Genomic DNA, 24,166 nt, shown 5'->3' with positions numbered 1-24,166 from the left:
AAATATAGCTCTGAGAGGGAGCAACCTAGAGTTGCTTCTTAGTGTTTTGTTGGTTTACCTTGTGCATTATTGTCTTAAGGAATTCATTGATTACCCTTCCATTGAGAAGAGGTTTAGTTCTTTTTATGTGCAAAGCTCAGGTTGGATTCTAAATCAGCCTTTGGGAATTTTTTCAATTCCTCTTCCTCAGCCCCACTTTTGTGGGCAAAGGATGGAGGAGGAGGAGGAGGAAAAGGAAGGGCAATATCATCAGCAGTGCCCATTAATCCTTTTAAAACTCCTGTGTCTTCATTTCAAAAGACAGGAGTAGGCTTTATGGGCCAAGGCAAAAAGGAATTGTGGGGTATTGACTATAATCAGAAAAATTTTAAAAATAAAGTTCAGTGAATTTCTAAGAAACCTTACAGGGATAAGACCTTGCAGTTAGAGAGAGTGGAGTTTTATACTTGTAAAACTGCTAGGATAGTCTTTGGAGAGTTGGAACTCCTTTTTTCTTACCTTGTAGATTTTTCACTTCCACAGGTGGGCTTGATTTCCCAACCCCCTACAAGTACTTATAAAACAGTGTTTATGTTTAGAATAGTTTGGAAAATTGCTGTTTTAATCACTAGAATAAATAGACAGTATGTGATCTTTGACCCAGGAGGAAAAGTAATATCAGATTTATTGATTCACACTCCTGAAGTACAATTCGGTATCAGAAACTCAAACTTTGATTTTTAGGCAAAAGAATTCAGGGATATAGCCTAGTGTTCTTTTTTCATTAACTGTATGAGTGGCAGACCACTGAAAAGGTATCAGCTCTTTTAAGAACTTTGAGAGCGAGTGAGATAGTGCTCAGATATATATTATACCCTACATGTCCATTTTCAGAGTGAACCTTCAAATCATTTATAATCAGGCTGCTAGAATCTTATATTTGCAAATTGTGATAACTAAAGAAGCTAGGAGCATGGCAAAAAGCTACACAGCTTATCTTTCTTTCACTCTCCTATTCTCCCTATAGGACAAAACCCTTATGGTTTGAAATTTAATGTTTTAAGACCAATGGACATTATAGCTTCATTCCAATCTGGAGAAGCAGCTATGCATGTGATCAACCATTTTTCCATTATAGAAATTTCACATGTATTTAAGACAGTTTATGGATTGGCTTACAAATATTTTGTCTTTAGGTGTTTTTGCATTGAATTTGACTTTGCCCATTCCATTGGCATTTCTTATAATCCTATTAGTAAAGTCATTACTGCACAGACTATATCCCCAAGATCTTCTCTTCTAAACAAGAGAAAAGAATTTTGGGATATGCACAAGATGTGGCAATACATATATGTGATTGCTTGCAATTTTTAAATTTTGATTTTACATCTTTAAAGTTATTTTGATTTTATATTTTTAAGTCATTTTGTTTTTACATTTTTAATCTATTTTGGTTTTACACTTTTAAATTATTTTGGTTTTACATTTTAAAATTTTTTGCATTTTACCTTAGCAATGTACTTTGGGCATACACAGAAAGTGCAGCTAAGTGACAGACTGACTAACTTTTGTCTGACTTTTATTAATCTTTTTGACAACAACTTTGTTTCCACTGTTATATGGAAAGGCCTGGATGGCATTTGGAAAGGCCCAAGTTGGGCCCCGGGTACATTCCTTCCATCCTAGGTGCAGATCCAGCAGCAGAGTTCATCCCTACCAGAAACATTTGTGAACTGGGGATCCATGAGAAGGACCAGACAACAGCCTAGAGGGACCGGCCAGATGTCAGCAGCCCTCCAGACGCTGATGGCAGCAATGTCCCTCCTGACTGTGACACCAGAGACAGCAGACACAGTTCCAGTGTTGCCGCTGAAATGGGCTGTTTTGGGTGGTATGCAATATAAAGACTGTAAATGGACAATGGGCCTGCTTGCTCCTCCCATGGCTACTTGCCATATGGTGACCTGGGGAGAGGCTTTGCCCTATGCTTTCTATTGAAGGACTATGCTTTTAAATTAGTGGGTGAAAAACCAACACACCCACCTGCCATTGTTATTGAGACATTGTTACTGGACATGACTTTGCTTATGTGCACCTGTGAAACTAGAATTGCTCTAGGATTGTGAAAAGTGCAATGGAGAATTGTGATAAGCTAAAATTGCTCTAGGATTGTGAAAAGTACAATAGAGAATTGTGAGAAACTAGAATTGTTCTAGGATTGTGAAAAGTGCAATAGAGAATTGTGAGAAACTAGAATTTGTCTAGAATTGTGACAACCTATCTCACTAATATAGTTGTTAACTAGAATTGTGATGTTTTACCTTGTTGACTTCCCACCTCAGTGTTGACATCCTACCTCATTGGCATCCAACCTCTTTGGTTTATTGTCTCCTTGAGTATGACTTTAATGAATGGGTTGAACACTTGGGCCACTGTTGAGCCTAGTTCTCAGTGTCATACTTCTGTTTACTGATCTGCTGCTTTGTACCTCCCTGGGCATAACACTCTGTCATCTCATGGATCAAGTGAACTATAGCTGGTGCTAAAAGTTTAGCTTGATGAGATGTGCGGTTCCAGCAAAACAAGAGAAGGGAATTATAAGGGCCCTTTAAATGGGCGGTGCCACAGCACAATAGGAGATTTGAGTGGCCCAGAAGTAATCTCTGTGGATATAGGACTGCCCTGTGGGTGGGATCCTGTCCATATTGAGATAGCTTCATAATGGGTGACGACTCTCTTGTAGGTTGGCTGTGTGTGTGACCTCACAGGCCCTTTATAAGCCCACTGCAGGCAGCAGTTGCTCTCTTTAACCTGGCTCCCTAACCTGGGGTAGCCAAGCCAAGTTGATGGATACCTGAGAGGTAAAGAGTTTTGTAGTGAACACGTGGGTCTTCTGACCAGATGTTCACTAGAGAACTGAGAAGTCAGGGCATTATGTGAGTAGGTATAATAAAGGCTTTTAAGATTATATGTGGCTGTTCTTGAGCGCGCTACTGGTTATTAAACTATAGATTCAAGAGATTGTGGCCAGAGACCTTTGAAGGCTTCAGAGGAGGCAAGCCGGGGGTAGAGTTGACACTGAAAAGGTCCAATAGTCAAAGGTACTCTGTTGGGCCTAGGGCAGACTAGTAATTGTTACTGCCAGGAGGGCATGTTACAATTCCCATAGCCAGAGGATCACTGATTGAATAAAGTCATAGAGTAGAGATTATGAGACCATGTACCTCCTCCAAATAGACAAGTCAATGAATATCCTACAATCTCGAGTTTTGTATATGGGAAAATAATAATACCAACTAATTCACAGGGTTTGATGGGGAGGCTCAAATCAGATGAGATTATACAGTAAACATGAAATAATATAATTGTTATTCCCCAAAGTGTCAATTATGTTGCTACTTCATTGCAAGAACAAATTTAATAAAATACTGTAACAAATACTTTGTATTATATTCATATGTTTATATACACATAGGTTAACAAACCTTATTAAGTGCTTACTATGTGTGCAAGAATTATATCGAGTTCTTTGGCTTCAAAGAAAAGTAAAAAAACAAAACAAAATGTTCCTGCCTTCAGGAAGCTCATCTTCGAATGGGAGGGACAACATACAAATAACTGTAGGTATATTTTGTACATGCATGTGAAAGTAATCTCAGAGGGAAGGGAAACTAGCATCCTAAACAAGTCAATAAACATTGATCAAGTGCCTATTATGTGCCAAGCACTTGTACAAGTTGTTTCCCCAACAGAATGTAAACTTCTTGAGGTCAAAATCTGTTCCATTTTTGTTTTTATATCCCTAGCATCCAGTACAATGCTTGTCATGTGGAAAGTCCTAAAAATGTTGTCAGTAGATCAATTAGTAAATTTTCTTAGAAATAGATAATTCCCAAATAGAGCACTTCCTATAGTGCATAATAACAAAATGCCTTCCCTAAAGTGAACAAGGAACTATAGTCCCCAGTCATCTCCAACTGACATCCAATCGTAGCTTCAGCTCTTTCTTCCCAGAGGAAGAAGGGAATCCTGTGCAGCTAGCTAGCAGCGGATGCTGCTGTTCTCTCTCCTTTCCACCAGAGGAGTGGGAGGGAGGCGCGGGGAGGGCTGAACTTATCACGCCACCACCTCCTCCTTCATCTCCTCCTCCTCTCCACCTCCTCCCCACCGCCCAGTGCTCTCTCCTTATTCACTCCCTCTGGGCTCTCAGTGCTCCTGCTCTCTCGGAGGAGGCTGGCGGCGAGCAGCTGCTCCTGGGCACAGCCTGAGCTGCAGGCTCAGAAGGCTGGGCTTCAACATGTTGCAGCTGCGGTATGTCACGGAGGAGCAGCTGGCCGGCTTCGATCAATACCAGGTAAAGAAGTGGAGAGCCGGTGCTTTCCATGTGTGTCGCGGGCTTTGAGAATCTTCCTTTCTCCGGCTGGCGGGCTGGGCAGCCCATTCGTCGGATGGAAGGATGTGTGCATGTGGATGTGTGCACGGGCGCGTGAATAGGGTTGTGTGTGTGTGTGTGTGTGTGTGTGTGTGTGTGTGTGTGTGTGTGTGTGAGAGAGAGAGAGAGAGAGAGAGAGAGAGAGAGAGAGAGAGAGAGAGAGAGAGAGAGAGAGAGAGAGAGAGAGAGAGAGAGAGAGAGAGAGAGAAGAGAGAGAGAGAGAGAGAGACAGACAGACAGACAGACAGACAGACAGACAGACATGCAGAAACCAGGAGGTCCTCCCCTCCGTGTGCAGACAACTCAGCTTTGCTGCCTTCTTCTGGGCTGCTTTCTCCTCTGGGCGATGATGGCACTGTTGCTGCGGCCACTGTGGGATAGGCTGGGGAGCCGACGCAGCTGAAAACTTTCCCTTTCCTCTCGCTCTCTCATCTCAGGCCGGAGATTTCTTCCACCTTGAGACTCATGGTTGGGATCGGAAGACACGGGGGCTTCTTCCTCTCGGCTGTAGTTTGAGAGAAGGCACACGGTGTGAGATTGCTTCGAGTTTCTTTCCTCTGATCACGCACGAGCGGGAAGGGATGCATCCAGGGAACAGCTCTCTTCCACCTCCACGCCGAGAGGCTGGCTGAATGGATGCGGGAAGTGGGGGAGTGGGAAAGGAAGCCATACCGAGATTTTGTTATTTTGCTCTGGCTGGGGGCTCAGAGATAGCAGGGCCACTACTATCCAGTCAGCTCCTCGGCTGGACTCCGCCCTCAGTCGGCTGTGCCTTTGGCTCTGATGGTGCTGTAGCGGGGTTCACTGGGTAAGGAAGGTAGGAGAGCGGGGGATGGCTTCCCATGAAAGCCAAGCAAGCAAACAGGATCTGAGCTCTTAGAACGAGGCCTGCTAGGGAACGCTGAAGGAAGGAATACAGGAGATGAGGCATTAGGAGGAGAGAGCCTACTCTGCGGCTCTAACACCTTTGCTTCCCCTAGACGCCCCTCGTCCCCTCCTCCCCCTGCCGGCCCTGGATCTAAACTTCTGCCTTTGATCTCCCATTGGACAGATGTTAGCGATGTGATATCTCTGCAATTATACAGACACTTATGTGTTTTGGATATGACTCAAGTTGTTCCTAAGAACCCCCACAGATGCAAACTTAGAGTTACTTAAGGAAGTATTAGTGTTATAAAAGTCACTATTTTAAAAACTTTTCTCAAATAGTATAGATTTATCATCTTTGGAGAATTATGGATGTTGGAGGAAAATTAATGTATTTCATTACAGGAAGAGGTCGGTCTTTCTCACATACACACACATACACATGCACAAAGGTCAAGTCCGAATAAAGACATTAAAATACCTTTTCATCATCACTGTAAAGGCTTTAAAGACATAAGTAGGTGTTCATGGCTTTTTTGCAAAACCCAATAGATGTGACAGTTTCTACTTAAATTAATGGAACTCACGGAATTAAAAAAAATGTTACACCTTATATAATTTTTAGGTAATGATAATGTTTGGAACTGCTAACTGAAGTGTCGTTTCTATGTTGATATTCAACCATTCATTTATTTAGATAGTCAATAATCATTTAGTATAACACCAGAATCTGTGATTGAAAAGAATCTGGTTAGTAAATAATTGAATTGAATTGGGTGCATATTTTATGTAAGACAATCAGGTTGTATTTGAAATTATTTTAAACCACTGGAACTATTTAAACCATTGGAATGATTATAGTAGAGATGTAGGGTGCTTTTGTAGCAGGAATCAGACAAATGTCATAAAGTAAAATATGAAAATATGGCATACAAATTCAGTGTCATAAAAATCTTTTTTTTAATCATATGTAAACAGAACTCTGTATCAGTAGATTTGTCAAAGTCAGTAAGTAGGTCTAGATCACAAGTCTGAGAACACTAGGAAATTATATGATTTACATAATAAAATTGTCATTATAATCTGTTGAATGAATGTGGGCAGGGTTACTAGTCTATTAAGTTATATGGATTTTCAAAAAGTTAATTAATCAGAAAGTGCAATCAGAGAAAACTTAAAATTTTGGAGGCTGAATTTTTAAAAAATACTTTTTTTTTTTACTCCTCCATATTTCTAATTTTTTTTCTGAGGCAATTGGGATTAAATAACTTGCCCAAGGTCATACAGCTAGGAAATGTTGAATGTCTGTCCTGACTTCAGGACTGTGCTCTATCCACTCACTATGCTACCTAGCTGCCTCTCCCTCCCTCTCTCTCTCTCTCTCTCTCTCTCTCTCTCTCTCTCTCTCTCTCTCTCTCTCTCTCTCTCTCTCTCTCTCTCTCTCTCTCTCTCTCTCTCCCTCTCTCTTTTGTAAGGGAAGAAAGAACTCTTAAAAGAAAACTGTTATGGAAAATATTCTAAGATGCTATCTTTTGAGCCGGTTGCACAGAAGAGTAGTAAGTGGCTAAAACTCATGATAGATTGGGATACTATTGTAATATAGGAAAGCAGTACAGAGATTAAAATTAATTATGCTAGTTAAATAACAAAATCTTGCTTTTCTTACTCTGATACAGCATCCTGCAAGAAGTCTTCCCATCCTATAGATGACATTGTTTTAATTGTTATGAAAGTTGAGATGAAAGAAAATTTGTGAGCTTAAATGAAGAAAAGCTTCATTGAGGATATGGGTCTTGAGACAGTAAGGACTGTGGTAGAATTTATCTAAATAGTGAAATAATTGTGTTGCATCATTGGGTGAAATTTGAATAAGAATCTTTTATTTTTAAAGTCTTAGATTATAACTGCTGTTGATACTATAAGGCGGCCTTCATCACTCTGCACTTGACTTACTGCAATCCTACTGGATCTGTCTGCCTTATGTTTCACTCCAATCCAATCCATTCTCCATTTAGACACTAAAATGATTTTCCCAAAACCAAATCTGATTACATCACCCCCCCTTTTCTTCCTCTTGATATTTTATTCCCTTCAGCCTTATTATCTGTAGGATTAAATTAAAAATGCTTTGACATTCAAAGGCCTTCATAACCCACTCTCTTCCCACCTTTCCAAGCTTCTTATGCCTTACTTCTCTTTGTATATAATCTTCAATCCAGCAACACTGGCTCCCTTACTGTTCCATGAAAAAGACATTCCATCTCTTTGTACTGAGCATTTTTTTCTGGCTGTACTTCATTCCTGAAATGCTCTCAAACCTCTGCTCTGCCTACTGACCTCCCTGGCTTCCTTTTAAGTTCTGACTAAAATCTCATCTTTTATCCCTCTTTTTCTTAAACTATAGTTCATGACTCCATATTGGGCCTCATAACTGAATGTGGGGATTGTGAAATTATGATTTATTATCAAGAAATGTTTGATTTGTATACCTATTGTATGTGTGTATATATCTGGGGACATGTAATAATTCTTCAGATGAAAAGGGGGTAGTGAGTGGAAAAAGTTTAATAAGTCTTGTTTTATAGGAAATCTCTCCTACTCCTTTTAACACCATTCTCTCTCTTAATTCTATACTGTTTAGTATAGAATATAATAATATAAGAAAATGTTTGTACATTATTTGTCTGCTTGTTGTCTCCTCCATTAGACTGAGCTCCTGGAGGTCAGGAACTGTCTTTTGCCTCTTTTTGTACCCTTAACCCAGTGCCTGGCATATAGTAGATACTTTTAAAATATTTATTGACTGACAGATAAAATTCTATGTATCTTTATTATATTCAAATGTCACCTTGACAATGAAGTTTTCTTCATTTAACTCTTCTCTGAACAGCTGCAACATTTAGTACTGTTATCATAGTATCTTTCATATTCTGTTACATTATGAAAATGTTCCCACCAATGGGTTTTTGCAGTAATGTTATTATTACATTATAACCAAATACCACTATACTATCAGAAGATTTATTTTATAATTTTTACTAAATAGGCAACATTGTTCAGTCATGATTTTTAAAAGATGGCTAATAAGTCAATCAATAAGTATTAAGTGCTTATTTTATGTCAAGTTCTTGACAGAACTAAATGCTGGGAAAGACAATAGAAAGTTGTTTTTGTTTTGTTTTTTTTTTTTTCCTCAAGGAATTCACATTCCAGTGGTTGAAATATCATAGAAATAACTAGGTACATACAAGATATACAGAGTAGACAAAAGGTAATCTCAGATTGAAGTGTCTAAGCTGGGTTTAGTTACTTTAGTTGTGTCTGATACTTCATGATCACATTTGGAATTTCTTGGCAAATTTACTGAAATGGTCTGCCATTTCCTTTTCTAGCTCATTTCACAGAAACTAAGGCAAACAGGATTAAATGACTTGCCCAGGGTCACATAGTTAGTTACTAAATGTTTGAGTTTAGGTTTGAACTCAGGAAGAGGAGTCTTCTTGACTTCAGGTCTGGTACTATATCCACTATATCACCTGACAGTCCATCTAATTGACAAGGCTTCTTAAACTTTTTCACTAGGGACTTCTTTTCACCAGAGAAATTTTTATGTGATCCTGAGTCACTAAAATAGATATAGAAGTTAAACTTTTATTAATAATAAATCATAATTTTATAACACCTCCCCACATTCAGTTATGTCATCCCATTTGGGGACCTACACTTTAAGAAGCTTTGGTTTATTTCACCTGAAGTTCTGTTCTGGAAGAATTTATTATGATATTAGGTGAGATATAGCTATATTTTTGTTATCTTCCTGCCTTACCAGATGAATTCCATGAAGGCAAAGGCTATTCCTTTTTAAATCAATTTTTGTGTCTCCTTGGTGCCTTGGTAGTCACTTAAAAAAATTTTGTGGAATGGAATAGATAACTTTTGATATTATACAATACTCATTGTTAAGGCATTTTGCTTTGATGCACAGTCTACATTCATTACAATTTGTTCCCTCTGTACCCACAGTAAAGATATAAAATAGATAGTTTTAAACAGGAAAAGGAACTATGATCAATGTCCAGAACATAGGCAAAGCATAATGGGCCGCATAGACCCATAAATAAGCTCCAGGTTTGGGAGAATATTGTTTTTGTTTTTGTTTCCATTATTTATTTATTTTGCTTTGCTTAAGGAGATATTTGTATATTATTTTTGGATGGATAATAAATGGCAGTAATCCTTAATCCTTGTGCTTCTGTTTTCATTTTTATTTATGTTATAATTATTATATTGTTTTTCATTACCCATGGGTGTGACTGTAACTTATATGAGGCTGTGTAACAAAAATTTTATTTAGTTTTTGCTAAGGTCCCTTTCTATAACGAAAGCTTCACATCTGATAGAATTCAAAAGTTACTAAACTTCCCTTAAAGAACAAAGGATATATATATCCAAGCCAGTGAATGTAAGTAATTGTGCTATCTTGCTTGAAATTTCACATCCAAATAGTCCCTTAGTGACACTTCAACTGTTTACTTTTATAAAACTTGGAGACATTCCCCAGCAGATGGTAGAGCACATGATGTCTCAGAATTAAATTTTGAAGATTATAATTTATGATAAGTAGCATTTATCAAAAAACATCAGCAAGCATTATATGTAATGGAGATAAGTTAGAAGCATTCCCAGTGAGATCAGGAGTGAAACAAAGAGGCCCATTATCACCACTATTATTTACTATTGCTCTAGAAATGTCAGCTTTAGCAATAAGGGGAAAAAAGAAATGAAAGGAATTAGACTAGACAATAAGGAAACAAAATGATCACTTTTTATAGATGATATGATGGTATATTTAGAGAATCCTATAAAATCAACTTAAAAACTACTTGAAACTATTATTAACTTTAGCAAAGTTGCAGGATTGAAAATAAACACAAAAATCATTGACATTTCTATATATTATCAATAAAGACTGGCAGTAAGAGATAGAAAGAGAAATCTCATAAATAAAAAAAATATAAAGCATTTGGGAGTCTATCTGCTGAGACAAATTCAGGAACTTGATGAACACAATTACAAAACACTTTTCACATAAAGTTAAATTTAAATAACTGGGAAAATATCAATTGATCATGAGTAGGCTGAGCTAAAAATAATGAAAATGATCATTCTACCTAAATCTACTTATTCAGTGCCATATCACTGCCAAAAATTTTTTTTATAAGGCTAGAAAAAAATAACAACAAAACTCACTGGAAGAATAAAAGGTCTAGAATATCAAATGAATGATTGGGGGAGGGGGAAACACAAAGGCCTAGCAATACCAGACTTAAAACTATTTTTAAAAGTAGCAGTCACCAAAACCATTTGATACTGGTTTAAAAAAAAATGGAGTGGTGAATAAGTGGAATAGGTAAGGCACACAAGACACAATAGTCAATAACTATAGTAAGCTATTGTTTGATAAGCCCATAGACTCTGACTTCTGGGGTAAGAATTCAGTATTTGATAAAAATTGCTGAGAAAACTGGAAAATCATGTAGTAGAAACTAGGCATAGATCAACATCTCATACCATATACTAAGATAAAGTCTAAATGGGTTCATGATTTAGACCTAAAGAGTGATACTTGGGGCAAATTAGGAGAACAAAGGATAGTTTACCAGTCATAAGTTTTACTTATCTTTGGAGAAGGGAAGAATTTATAACCAAAGAAGAAATAGAGGACATTGTGAAATGCAAAATGGATTAATTCTGATTACATTAAATTAAAAAGGTTTTGCATAAACAAAAACAATGCAGAACAAGATTATAAAGGGAAGCTAAAGCTGGAAAACAATTTTTCTGCTAAAGGCTTAATTTTAAAAATATATAGAGAAATGAGTCAAACTTATAAGAATGCAAGTCATTCCCCAATTGATAAATGGTCAAAGGATATGAACATACAACTTTCAGATGAAGAAATTAAAGCCATCTATAGTCATATGAAAAAATATTGTAAGTTACTATTAGAGAAATGCCAATTAAAACAATTCTGAGGTACTACCTCACACCTATCAGACTGGCTAAGATGACAGGAAAAGATAATGATAGATATTGGAGGGGATGTGGGAAAACTGGAACACTAATGCATTATTGATGGACTTGTGAAGTGATATAGCCATTCTGAGAGCAATTTGGAACTATGTCCCAATGATATATCTAAAACTGTGCATACTCTTTGATCCATCACTGTCACCATTGGGTCTGTATCCCAAAGAAATCAGAAAAGTGGGGGAAAGGATGTACATGTGCAAAAATGTTTGTAGCAGGTCTTTTTATGGTGTCCAGGAATTGGAAACTGAGTAGCTGCCTATCAATTAGTGAATGGCTAAATAGGATATGGTAATTGAATGTAATGGAATATTATTGTTCTGTAAAAAATAATAACCATGTGATTTCAGAAAAGCCTAGAAAGACTTACATGAACTGATGGTGATTGAAATGAGCAGAATCTGGAAAATACTGCACATAGTAACAGCAAGATAATATGATGATCATTTATGATAGACTTGGCTCATCTCAGCCATTCAGTGATCTAAGACAATTCAACAGATTGCCATCTGTATCTAGAGAGAGAAATTTGGAGATTGAATGCAGATTGAAGCATATTATTTTCACATTTTTTTTGTTTGCTTTTTTTCGTGCTTTTTCTTTTGTTCTGATTTTTCTTTCACAACACAACAAATATGAACATATGTTTAAAATGATTATATGTTTAATCTATGCTTGCTGTCTTGGTGAGGGGAAAGATAAAAGGGAGGAGAAAATTGTAACTCAGTTTTAGAAAAATGAGTGTTGAAAACTATCTTTACATGTAATAGGAAAAATAAAATACTATTGGAATAACTACAAAATCATCATTTATTAGTCATTGCAAATGAATTCAAATTTTGTAGGGACAGATTTGACTGCTCTCTCTTTTATAAAAGTACAAAGGATAGTGATTAGAAATGTAGATGTAACCTTTAGGTTGTAAGAGCTGAGATTATCTCATCATTGAAACATTTTTATTGGGAGTTGAATTTCATATAGTTTCTAGTCCAGGCACACATTCATTCTTTGTTTTATGTAAGTTTAGAGTTTGAAGAGATACTAAAAAAAAGGTAGTCTGTAACCTTATTTTATGAAGTTCCCAAATGACTCAAGATTATAGTAAGTAGCATAAAGTAAAAGAAAAAGTCATTGATTTGGAGACAATGTGGATTCAATTTTCAGCACAGGAATGATTGACTACGACTTTTTGCAGGTCAAACCTCTAGATGTTTCAATGTCCTCATCCATGAAATAAGGGATTTGAACCTCTGTGGGCATTTCTAAAACTAAATTCTATTGATCCTGCATTAGGCACATGCCATTTAAAAATATTTTTGGTCTTGGGAATCAACTAATACAATGGCCTAGTGCACTTAGTGATGAAATTAAGAATTTTAAAACTCTGGAAACAAGCATGTGACATAACCTAGACCAGAAAGATTTTTGAGCATCATGAATCTTAAAGCAGAATTGTCAAATGCTATTGAATGCCACGTTGTATTGGTATAAGTCCAGCCCAAACTAGATTCAAATGTAATTAGGAAATATTTAACAAAATAAATAATACAAGGTATCTTTAAGGAATATTCCTGTACTAATGAGAGAATGGGGTAATGTATGTGACTCAGTTTCCTCATTTGAAATAAAATGAGATGGAAAAAGAAATGACAAATCATTCCAGTATTTTTGCCAAGAAAACCAAATGGGGTCATAAAGATTCATGCATGATTGAAATAGCTGACCAGCAAGCAATATCCTTCCCTGATCAAGCCAAAGGAAGGAGTTGCATTTTTATCACAGGGAATCTGCCTTCGATCTGGAAGGAATTTTCTTCTCCACAATGAGGAGCTGTCTTCTTTCAGGCTAGTGCCTTGCAGTGAGTGTTGGAATTAAGAACAGTGAAACATAACCAGTGAAACATAATCCTTACTATGTTCCATGTTCCAGTTGAGGAGGCAGTGAGTGCCTAAACCTAAGCTGAGACTTTTTTTGTGATGGTCACACTGAAAAATTCTTGTGTGGAGTTATAAGGATTTAGCATGTTTAGCTTAGGGTGATAACATTGTTCTCATTATTAATAGCAATAATATACAAAACAGAGTAGTTGTTTAGCTTGTTTATTCACATTAATGATCATGATCAATCAATAAAATTTCCTTATCCTTTTTTTTTTTTTTTAAAGTGAACATATAGCAATGCAATAAATACCTGCTGAATAACAGGGTAAGATTGCTAAATAGTAACCTCAGATCTCTGTGTTTGACCCACAGATATAGATTTAAGAATTTCTCTGGAAATGAGATTTCTTTGTGATGTTGTCTGAATTTAGTTCATTTTATCTGTTAATAGTAATTTTTTAAATAGTTTTTCAAAGAGTCCTTGGAGGAAGATCATGAATCATGCCACATCCTTTTTTTTTTTTTTTTCTTGACAAAATCAAAGCTGATCTCACTGGGATAAACTGCAGATATTCTCTTCAAAGGGTTACCTTGGTTTTCTACTTCAATGAAGATTTTCCTTTGGTCTATATGTTATGATTTAATATGAAACACCTATAACACAATGAATTTTGAGTTTCTATAATATTTTTAATTCTGCACACAGAACTCCAAATATAAATTGTCTACATTGTGCATTGATTAGTAAACATTTTTCTAACTATGCAGAGGATTTAAGAAGTACATTTCAAGACAAAATAAACTAAATAGATTTTAAAAATAATATCTGTGATTTCATTGATACAGGGAATTTCAGGGGAGAAAATGCTCCCTACCAGCGCTGATTTACCACTGTTCTTCAATTGATAGTTTTGTAGATTTACACGGAGGCCCTGAGAGATTACTTAAGTAGAGTCACATACTCAGTATGTATCAAAGTGGATCCAATTCTCCCTCACTCTGGGTCAACCTTTATAATATCCTATGCCACACTGCTACTCTAAAAGCTAAATGGATATTTTAAATTATTTTCTTGCAGATAGATCCATTTTTCATTTCATAAATTTTACATCAAAAGCTACGTCATAAATTCCATAATGCAAAAGAACATCTGCTGTCTATTTTGTAATTGAGTTTCAGAATTGTAAATATAATGTATCTCGCTATTAGATCTTGGATGAATCTTGATGAAGTCTCTAGTTTAGTGCAATTTTTTGCACTGTGGTTGTTTGAGCTTAGAGTAAAAGGGGAGAAGTGAATACTGTACTCATTACTTTTCTTATATTAGTAGAATAAGTCATGCATGAAAATATCATCTCTGTATTACACTCTTGGTGGCACATAGATAGAGTACTGGCTGTAGATATAAGATGACCTTAATTCAATTCCATCCTCAAACATTGAGTAGCTCTATTACCCTGGACTAGTTAATTAACCTGTTTTTACAGTGGGGATAATGACAACACCCACTGCCCAAGGTTTTTAAATGGATAAAAGGAAGTAATTTTTGTAAAAATCTTTTGCAAACCTTATTTATTGATAAGACAACTGGAGTTAAGTGACTTGCCCAGGATAAGAGGGTTAGAAAGTCTTAGTGTCTAAGGTCATATTTGAATTGGGGTCCTCTTGATACCAGGGCCAGTTCTCTATCCACTGCACCATCTACCTGCCTCCTTTTGCAGACTTTAAAGTGTAATATAAATCCTAGCTATTAATATCACTGCCTGGTATTAATCCTCTCCACCTCCACCCCTTTTGGGAAATATAATATGAATAAAGGGAATTTGTAGAGGCTGAAAGATGGGGGAAGTGGCAAAGTAGAAAGAAAGTAGTCCTTAGTGCAGAATATAATTAATCTCAGTAATACCAGGATTCCTTTTAATGTTGCACTTGAGAAAATAATTTAATTATTAGTTAGCATTGTATAACATGGCTCAACTTGCATCCTTTGTAAACATCAGAAACAATAGGTGGGGTATGTTGCACTGTGGCTATGATGTATTTTGAAATGTCTATCTGAAAAGTGAAAAAGTCAGTTATTGTCCATATATTATATTGAAATATAAGCTGGGCCACCACTCCACTTAAAGGTTCTGGGCTCACACAGATTCTGTTCAGTTCTTGAGTCCTGACACCAACAAAATCAGTTTTTCTTTTGGTTCATTATGCTTTTCTCTGTAATTTCTCTCCAGAGAAACCTCCCAAATAAAGTTTAGGTATAGATTGTCTATACCTAATGGCATAGTTTAGTCTCCAACTAATGTGGATAGTTTAGTCTCCAACTCTAACATAGACACTCAGTGTACAATATAGCAATTGGATTTGGGATAGTTTTTACTTATCCTTTCAAAAAATGTGTGAAATACAAAGCACTCATGGGAAGGAGTTATATGGTGGTTATCTGTGGTGTATATGTTCTTATCCCATCTTTTAGTTGAAGAAACCAGATAAGAAATGACTTGTACTTACATATATACTAAAAAGTACTGGAGTCAGAATTTCATAGGATTGGAACTACAGATCAAAGGGAACCTCAGAGATCAGCTAGGCCAATCTACCCATTTAATAGATGGGAAGATTGAAACCTGAGGAGGCTGAAGAATTTGCCTATTGTCAATAAGTAGTTTTAGAAGTGGGATTTGAACTAAGGATTTTTGATTCCAGATCTGTGCTTTTCCTATTATACTAATTCAAAACAAGATCCAGTATTCTTTTTTTTTTTTTTTTAAACAACACATCTTTTATTCAGCAAGTATTTTTTGGAATAAACTTTAATTGATATCTTTGTTTTTTCGTTTCCTAAAATGTCCTCTTTATTTCTCTCAGAGTATCATCCTATGTAGCAAATACTTTTTTTAAAAAAAGAAAAAGAAAGAGATGTTAGCAAGAATAATCAATACATTAACAAATATCTGAAAATATATGTGTTATTCCAAACCCATATATTTCCTACTACTGTAAATTATTAGAGATAGGTGTTTTCTTGTATCTCTTCTTTTGGGTCATGCTTTCAGTGAATGTTTATTAAAAATACCTACTATGTTTGAAGCATTATAGAAGGTGCTGGAGATACAAAAGTGAAATAGTTTCTATCCTCAAGAAAAAGTTAAGAAAATACAAATACAAATTCAGTACAAAGCAATATCATGGGGGAAAACCCTAGGATTAGAGAAAGATCAGGGTAGTCCTTGTGAAGTAGGTAAGAATCGAGCTGAACCCTGAAAGAAACATGTGATAGATGCCACAAAGCTAGCTGAGGAGAGAGTGGCTTTCTAGACTTGACAACTGGTATAGAAGCATGGAGATGGTAGATGGAAGTACACTATGAATTTACAGAGCTATAGAGCAATACTCCTTCAACTTGTGTTACCTTCTCTACATGAACCTTAATAATGTAGAATGTACAGGGCAAATTCAAAAATTTTCTAACTGATTTCTTTTGTTTTAGCTGGGGAATATCATGTCCAAAATAAATCTTTTTGGGAAATCCAGAAAGGAGTCAAGTTTAGGCAATTGCTTGGAAAATGTTAAGGTTTTTAAAGTATTTCTTTGAGAACTAAAATCCTCACTGAATTTGTTGGCTCAGTTCAGATTCACCTTTGTGACACAGAAGTTCATTTGTCTTGGTCCTAAAGTCTTGCATTTAGCTCTATTTCTATGTGTTATTCTTAGGACATCTGGGCAAAGTTGGAAATTTCCTACTCTCTAGGTAGAGATCTTTGTGACATTGCCAGAGCCCATATTTCCTGCTAATTATCAGGGTGTAGGCTGTGCCCTGTGATCAACATAGTAAATTACACACTACAGTATTTAATTAATATTAATTAAATCACATTTAATTATGTGGATTTGGGGAATTTGAATAATATTTGTCATTTCATTTATTTTCAGGGTTAAAAATTTATAATTTAGAATGATAATAAATCAAGTTTGTAAATAGAAAAATTAATATATAACATACACTCTTTACTCTTGTTTTTCAGCTATAATTGATCTCTTAAACACACTGCTTATATCTGGAGACTATTTCATTAGGAGACAAAGTGATATAATAGAAATGATCACTGATAAGAGTTAGTTGGTTTAGATGACTGACTATTATTTCTGTCCCACATTTAGTGTTACAGTTAGGAAAAAAAAAACAAAAACCAAATATAGAAACAAAGACAAGTCTCACTTATGTAGCACTTTTTTGGTAGCCATTGAGTTGCATATTTCTGTTCTTTTCTCCTTGATTTTCTGTTAGGGCCAAAAAAAGAAATATAGAAGTGGGAATGAAATTACTCTGGATTAATGTAAAAGCTAAGTTAATTTACCAGAGGTGTAAAATGTCATAATTGGCTTTTTAACTTTTTATTTTTTATTTTTTAAGTATATATTTTATTTTCCTCCAAATACATATTAAAACATTTGGACACTTTTTTTGTTTTGTTTTAAGTTCCAAATTCTGCTCTTTCCTCTTCTTTCTCCTTCCTGATATGGTAAGCAATCAAAAATAGCTAATATACATGCAATCATGTAAAACATTTTCATATTAGTCATTTTGTGTAAGAAGACTCAAAAAAAAAAAGAAAAAAGAATGAAAAAAATGAAAAATAGCATGCTTCTGTCTGTATTCAAACACTATCAGTTCTTCTTCTGAAGGCATATTATATGCTTCATCTTCAGTCCTTTGGTATTGTCTTAGATCATTGTATTGCTTAGAACAGTATATTTTGTATCTAATATAATGTGTATGTTGCGTTTCCTCTCCCTAAAAACAAACTCCTTAAGCTCAGGAAATAGCTCTCCCTTTGGATCTATTGGTCCTATCATAGTACCTGGCACAAAGTAGATGCTTAAGAACTCAACGGTAATTAGTATTTGTTGAACTGAAGACATGAGGCAAGAGAGAAAGACAGTACCTAGAGTTTGAAAGAAAAAAGAAAGAAAGAAAACCACATTTGGCAAGACTTGGGAAAGGCAGAATAGCATACCATATATGGTACACTTCCATATATGAACCCTCTTCTTCTTATCAAAAATCCCCTTTAAGGCTCCCAAATGAACAAATGATTATTTTAGTCTTGTTTGACCCAAGTAAGCAGAATAATTGAAAATTGGGGAGTCAGCCTGTCCAATAATCAAAATTTTTTGTCCCATTTCATTCAATTATAAGTGGAGGAGATCGGTCTTCACCCTCAATACTTACTGTTGTGACAGTGATAATCTCCCACATAGCTGATTGCCTCTTTAAAGAAGCTAGACAGATGGTTGAAGATAATTGGTTATTGCAGAATGTGAAGTTTTTTAATGGCGATCAGAGGACAAAGAAAGATGGGTTTACAACAAGGAAAACCGGTTTTGATTGATTCCAAAATGTCTTCTCTAGAGACATTGTATACCAATAGATAGTCCTTTTTATGAGGCTACAGAAAAAATTGACATCGCCAATAGATTAAAAGGGGGAAAAATGAAATCATTTCCTCAGCTTAAGGAACTTATATTTTAATCAGTTTTTTTTAAAATTAACAAGCATTTCTCTCTACCTCCCCTATCAAGTGCAAATAAAATTAAAACAAACCCCATGTAATAGATATGCATAGTTAAACAGAACAAATTCCCACATTGACCATATTAAAAAAATTATGTGTCTTATGCTACATATTTAGCCAATCACCTCTGTGTCAGGAGCTGGGTATCATTCATTTTCATCACTGGTTATGTAGAATCTATAATTGGATAAGCATTTCTAATATGCGTACTATGTTCCTAGGCACTGTGCTGAGTTATAAGAAAGTTATATGCTATAATACAAACAAAATAGTGCCTAACTTCAACTTAAATTTTACTGGTAGATTCCAACATGTAAGTAGCTATAACAAATGCAAAATAGACATAATGGAAATATTTTTAAAAATTCTTTTGGGGGGCAAGAATTACTTGATTGTTTAGGAAAGACTTATGCAGGAGTCAATACTGGAATTCAGCAATGAAGGTAGTTAAATATTTCAAGAGGGAAATATGAGTATCCAAAGCATGGTTCAGCTTGTACCAACGTATGGAGGCAAGAGGTGAAATATCAAGTATAGAAAATATCAAAGATGTTTAACCAAAAATGTTTGGTTAAAAATAAGATAACTTTCCAGAATGAGGGGCACTAATGTAAGATTGTATGCAGATTAGGCCCAGATTGTGAATGGCTTCAAAAGTCAAGCAGAAGAGTTTGTATTTAATTCTGAGACAGTAGGGAGCCATTGAAACTTCCTGAATTAGGGGTAACATGGCTATACATATGTTTTAGGAACCTCATTTCCTTGAGAGATTACATCAGGGGAACAAAATGGATAGTTTACTTAGATTTCACCAACCCCATTGAAAAATTTCTCATGTGATCCTTGGGAACAAGATGGAAAGATGTGGACTATGTGGTACAGCTAAGTGGAATGAAAACTGGCTTAATACCTAGACTCAAAGAATAATCATCAATGACTTCATGTCACTTTGGAAGGACATATCTAATAAAGTGCCCAGGGACCTGTTTATGATCTTTGTATCAGACTATAATGACTTAGATAAAAGCATTGATTTCACATTTGTCAAATTTGCAGATAGATGAAGATGAGAAGGATAGCTAACATGTTAAAAGGCAGAATGAGGTTCCAGAAAGATCTAAATAGACTAGGAAAAATGGACCAAATTCAATACAATGATCTTCAATAAGAAAAAAATTTCTGCACTTATATTCCAGTAATAAACTTCAAAGTTATAGGATAAAGGAAGTATGATTAGACAACAGTGCATATGAAACAAGCCTAAAAGTTGGGGCTTTAGGAGGACATCCTTTTCAAAATGATCTCATAGTCTGTCATGGCAAGCCCCTCAAAAGCTAATGATATCCTTAGGCTGCATTAAGAGAGGCCTAGAATCTAGAATGAGAAGAATGATAGACCTACTATTTTCTGCCCTAGTATTATCACAGTTAGGCTAAGGTATTCCATTGTGGTTGCTATATTTTAAGATGGTATTTGACAAGCTGGAGAGCATCCAGAAAAGATGAACTGGGGCTGGCCTGGAGATAGGAGTGAGTGAGATAAAGGTTTCAAGAGGAGAGGGATTAGCTTTGGCAAACAGGGTTAATGTACATTCAGTAAAAGGGAAAAATGAGAAGGTATCTGAGAACAGGAAAGTTTTGTGGAGAACAAATGGGGGAGGCCTTGATGAATAGTCACACTGCTGGCCTTGGCAGGGTGGGACTGTTCTGAAGAATTAGGACTGATTCTGATAAGGGATAAAAGAGAAGTATAGAGGACAAAAGTCTTTCTAATTCCCTTCCTAAATCTTATTGTTTCTTTAGATTCTTTATTGTTCTGATAGGCAATATCTCTGTTGTCCTCTGTATTATAGAGAATCCAAGTTCCCAGGGCACTTATTAAGTTTGGGCTTTCTTCCAAAATATGAATGATTCTTATAGTCAGTCTTTTGAATAGCTAAAGTCTTACCTTATATTTTCATCTGTATCCCCTTTGGCTGCCAAGGAAGAAAGAAAGGTTATACATTAGTGGGAGGAGGGGGTGGGGATGTTGTAGAAGGGAACCTTGTAAACTCTCTGTTGACTTTTCTTGATAAGCAGTAAAATTTTTAAACAACCTTAAGAGGGCTATGTGCTTTCTTACTAGATAAGACTATGGAGAGATGTTGAGACCATTTTTTTTTTTTTTTTCATAGATAACCTAGAAAAAGAGAGTACTGGGTCAGGAGATAACACTTGGAGGCTGTGGAATGTGAAATAGAGGGACAAATGAATGCCTTAAGTCCACAGAACAAAAGAAAGTCAATGACAGGAAGTAAGTCTGCACTGACAAGAATCACTGACAGTTGGAAATTCTGAAACAGGGTATCAACACTCTAGCTCTAAATAGTCCAGATCCTTCTAGATCCTAAAATAAAGGCAGGATGTGTGAAGCTGTCTGATTCTAGTAGAAGACTGGGTTAGGGCTATATTGAAGGTGAGAATCATTAAGTAGTGTGGTAAAGTGCAGTAAGGGACATATGACACCAGAATTCTGGTTCTTGTTTCTGTAATTAACTAGTATGAATTTAGGAACATCTCTTCACCTCAGCTTTCTTATTTGTGAAATGTAAAGTGAAGTTCCTTTTAGCTCTGACAATCTATTGAAGCTGTGATATTTGGAGTGAGGAACCAGAGAACCAGAACATAGTACAGAACTGCAGACAGTTCCTGGTAAGGGACGCTCTAGATAAGGAAAACTTAGTTGGAGGGGCAAGGTGTCTGTTTGAGAGCTGGAGTCAGGAGTAGAAAAGTTGAAATGCTAAGTGAGGCAATAGTTGGGTTGAGGCCAGAACAGCAGCTGGGATTGCTCTCCAACATTCTTATTGTGCCAACAGAGGCTCCCTGCCAAGTGCCACCTCCTTAACAAAGCTGCTTCTTTTAGACTGGCCAGCTCTGGCATAATCTGCACAGGTCAGATAGAACTAGTGTATTCAGGGTTTATGAATCTTGGGGGGAGCCATTTCATCTCTTTCACCCCAGAAGTCTTCTGAGTCTGGGGAGGGAGGCAGTGCTTTGTTGTTAGAATAGAGGGAGGCAAAATGAACATGAGTCCCTGAGCTGTCATTGATTTGGCAGCAACAGAGCATTTGCTCAACATCTTGGCAGCTTCATCCCTCCCTCCCAAGCTTCAGATACCCTCTGACCAATTTGTGGAGGCACAGATTTAGTTGGGTTTCTAGTAGTTTTATTGTTAAATCATTCATGACCCTATTTGGTGTTTTCTTGACAAAGATAGTAGTTTGCCATTTCCTTAACTAACTCATTTTAAAGATAAGGAAACTGAGGCAAACAGGGTTAAGTGACTTGCCCAGAGTCACACAGCTACTAAGTGGCTGAGGCCAGATTTAAACTTGGGAACAAAGAGTTTTTCTGACTTCAGTCTTGGTAGTGTAACCACTATGCTCTGCTGTTTAAAAAGTTCAAGAGACATAATTTCTGGGTAATTTAATTATTTTATTAATAATGTCATCATGTTTATTAATAAAAGGATAGCCATTTAGCCATATCCCTCACTCTCTGTGGTGGGCTCACAATTTATATACTCTTAGAGGCGTTCTTGAAGGTGGCAATCAACTCTGATTAGTTAACAATTAATGAGGAAATGAATATTATAATGAGAGAGTGGGCTATGTTAAGATAGAGTCTTAGGGTATAGGACTTGGGTCACCCAAATCTTGGTCAGAGACTTAAAAAGTTCCATTATCAACTGTCTGACAAAAGGAAGAATGCACCTTTTCCTGTTAGGTTCTTACTAAGTGCTAATGAGATAATGAGATATTAGGTTTTTACTAAGTGCTAAGTCGGTACTTAATAATTCTCTAGTTCTGGCCTTTACTGAGAGTTTTACTTGTGAATTCCTGGGGAAGAGCTTGCATGCTTAGGAGGAGCAAGTTCATTGGTTGAAATAATTTTTCCCAGAAGCCCTTGCATTATCCCATGCACATTCTCTGGGAGGATAAAAGAGGGCAGCTCTGGAGGAAAGAGAGAGTTTTGTCTGGACGAGACTTGAGGCTGCTCTCTGCAGGAAGGGAAGTCGGCTCTCTACAGGAAGAAGAATCTGTCCGAGAGATTTGAGATGACACAGCAGATCTCCTCCCAGAGAGCGATCGGCAGCTTCTGGAGACAACAGCACGTTACATTTTCCCAGACCTGTCTAAACAAATACATTGAATGCACTGGTTAACCTAAACTTAGACTTTCTTTTATTATCTGATTAAATTCTGGCCTGGGTAAATCTGAGAAAGATTTCTCACATTGGTTGATTGCTGGATGAGGAAGTAGAAAAAAGGGAAAAATCTTGGTCTTAATATAATAATTAGTTATTAAATATAAGAGAGAAATAATTATTTCTCTTAGCACCATTATTATTTCAAGTCTTTCAAGGTATCATATTTGGAATATTTTATTCCATGTTAAAAATTTTAGGGTTAGGGTTTTGATAAGTTTTGGGATACTTAGAAGAAGGTGAGGAAACTATGCCATAGGATTATAGTTTGAAGAAAATGGGACTGGCTAATTTAGAGAAGAAAAAATTTGGATTTGGAAGGGGTAGGTCATAATATCTTCATGATAGTCTTCAAATATTTAAAAGTCTGTCACGTGGAAAGTGTATTATAATCTTTCTCTTTGGACTAAGAAAAAGCAGAATGAGTTGTAAAGTACCCTTGTTAGGGTAGCTGGGTGGCTCAAGTGCCAATGGGTTCATGAAAAATTGGATCAGACTGAAATGACTGAACAAGAAGATTTAATTTTTTCTCAATTTTTTTCCCATTTATATGTAAAACTATCTTTACATAATTTTTAACATTCATTTGAGTTAAATTTTAAATTCCAAATCTTTTTTTCTTCCCTTACTTATCTTTGACCTCCCCAAGACAGGAAGCAATCTGATATAGGTTTACACATTCAATCATTTTAAATATATTTCCAATATTAGTCATGTTATGAAAAAAACAATCAGAACAAAAAGGAAAAACTACAAGAAAGAAAAAATAGCCAAAAAAAGAAAAAAGGTGGAAATAGTATGCTTTGATCTGCATTCAGTCTCCATAGTTCTCTCTGGAAATAGATGGCGTTTTCCACCACACATCTAGTGCTTTGGATCACTGTAACAATAAGATTTAAGGAAAGTTCCTAATAGTTAGTACTACTCAATACTAAAATGAACTGCCTCATGAAGTAGTGAATTCCTCTTCAGTGGATGTCTTTGACCAAAGGTCACTTGGAGATGTTTTATCTGGAATTCTTAGGAAGGTACATTTTGGACAAGTCTTTGACTTCACAATGATAATTCCATGTCTATATATTGGTCCATGTGCATGCCCT

The 24,166-nt window shown here is 36.1% G+C and overlaps 1 protein-coding gene across 1 annotated transcript in view; it reads left to right on the top strand.

Annotated features, from left to right (window-relative positions):
- Positions 1 to 4,150: 4,150 nt before the first annotated feature.
- The window catches only part of LOC141548743 (ethanolaminephosphotransferase 1-like), a 157,173-nt gene continuing 137,157 nt past the window's right edge, over positions 4,151 to 24,166 (top strand). Inside the window, exon 1 of the mRNA XM_074277888.1 lies at positions 4,151 to 4,333. Coding sequence (XP_074133989.1) covers positions 4,277 to 4,333 — 57 coding nt within the window. The 5' untranslated portion in view covers positions 4,151 to 4,276. The remainder of the gene's footprint in view (positions 4,334 to 24,166) is intronic.

Source organism: Sminthopsis crassicaudata, chromosome 1 (genome assembly GCF_048593235.1).
Source record: "Sminthopsis crassicaudata isolate SCR6 chromosome 1, ASM4859323v1, whole genome shotgun sequence".
Lineage (NCBI taxonomy): Eukaryota > Metazoa > Chordata > Mammalia > Dasyuromorphia > Dasyuridae > Sminthopsis > Sminthopsis crassicaudata.
This window is presented reverse-complemented; position numbering and strand designations above follow the sequence as displayed.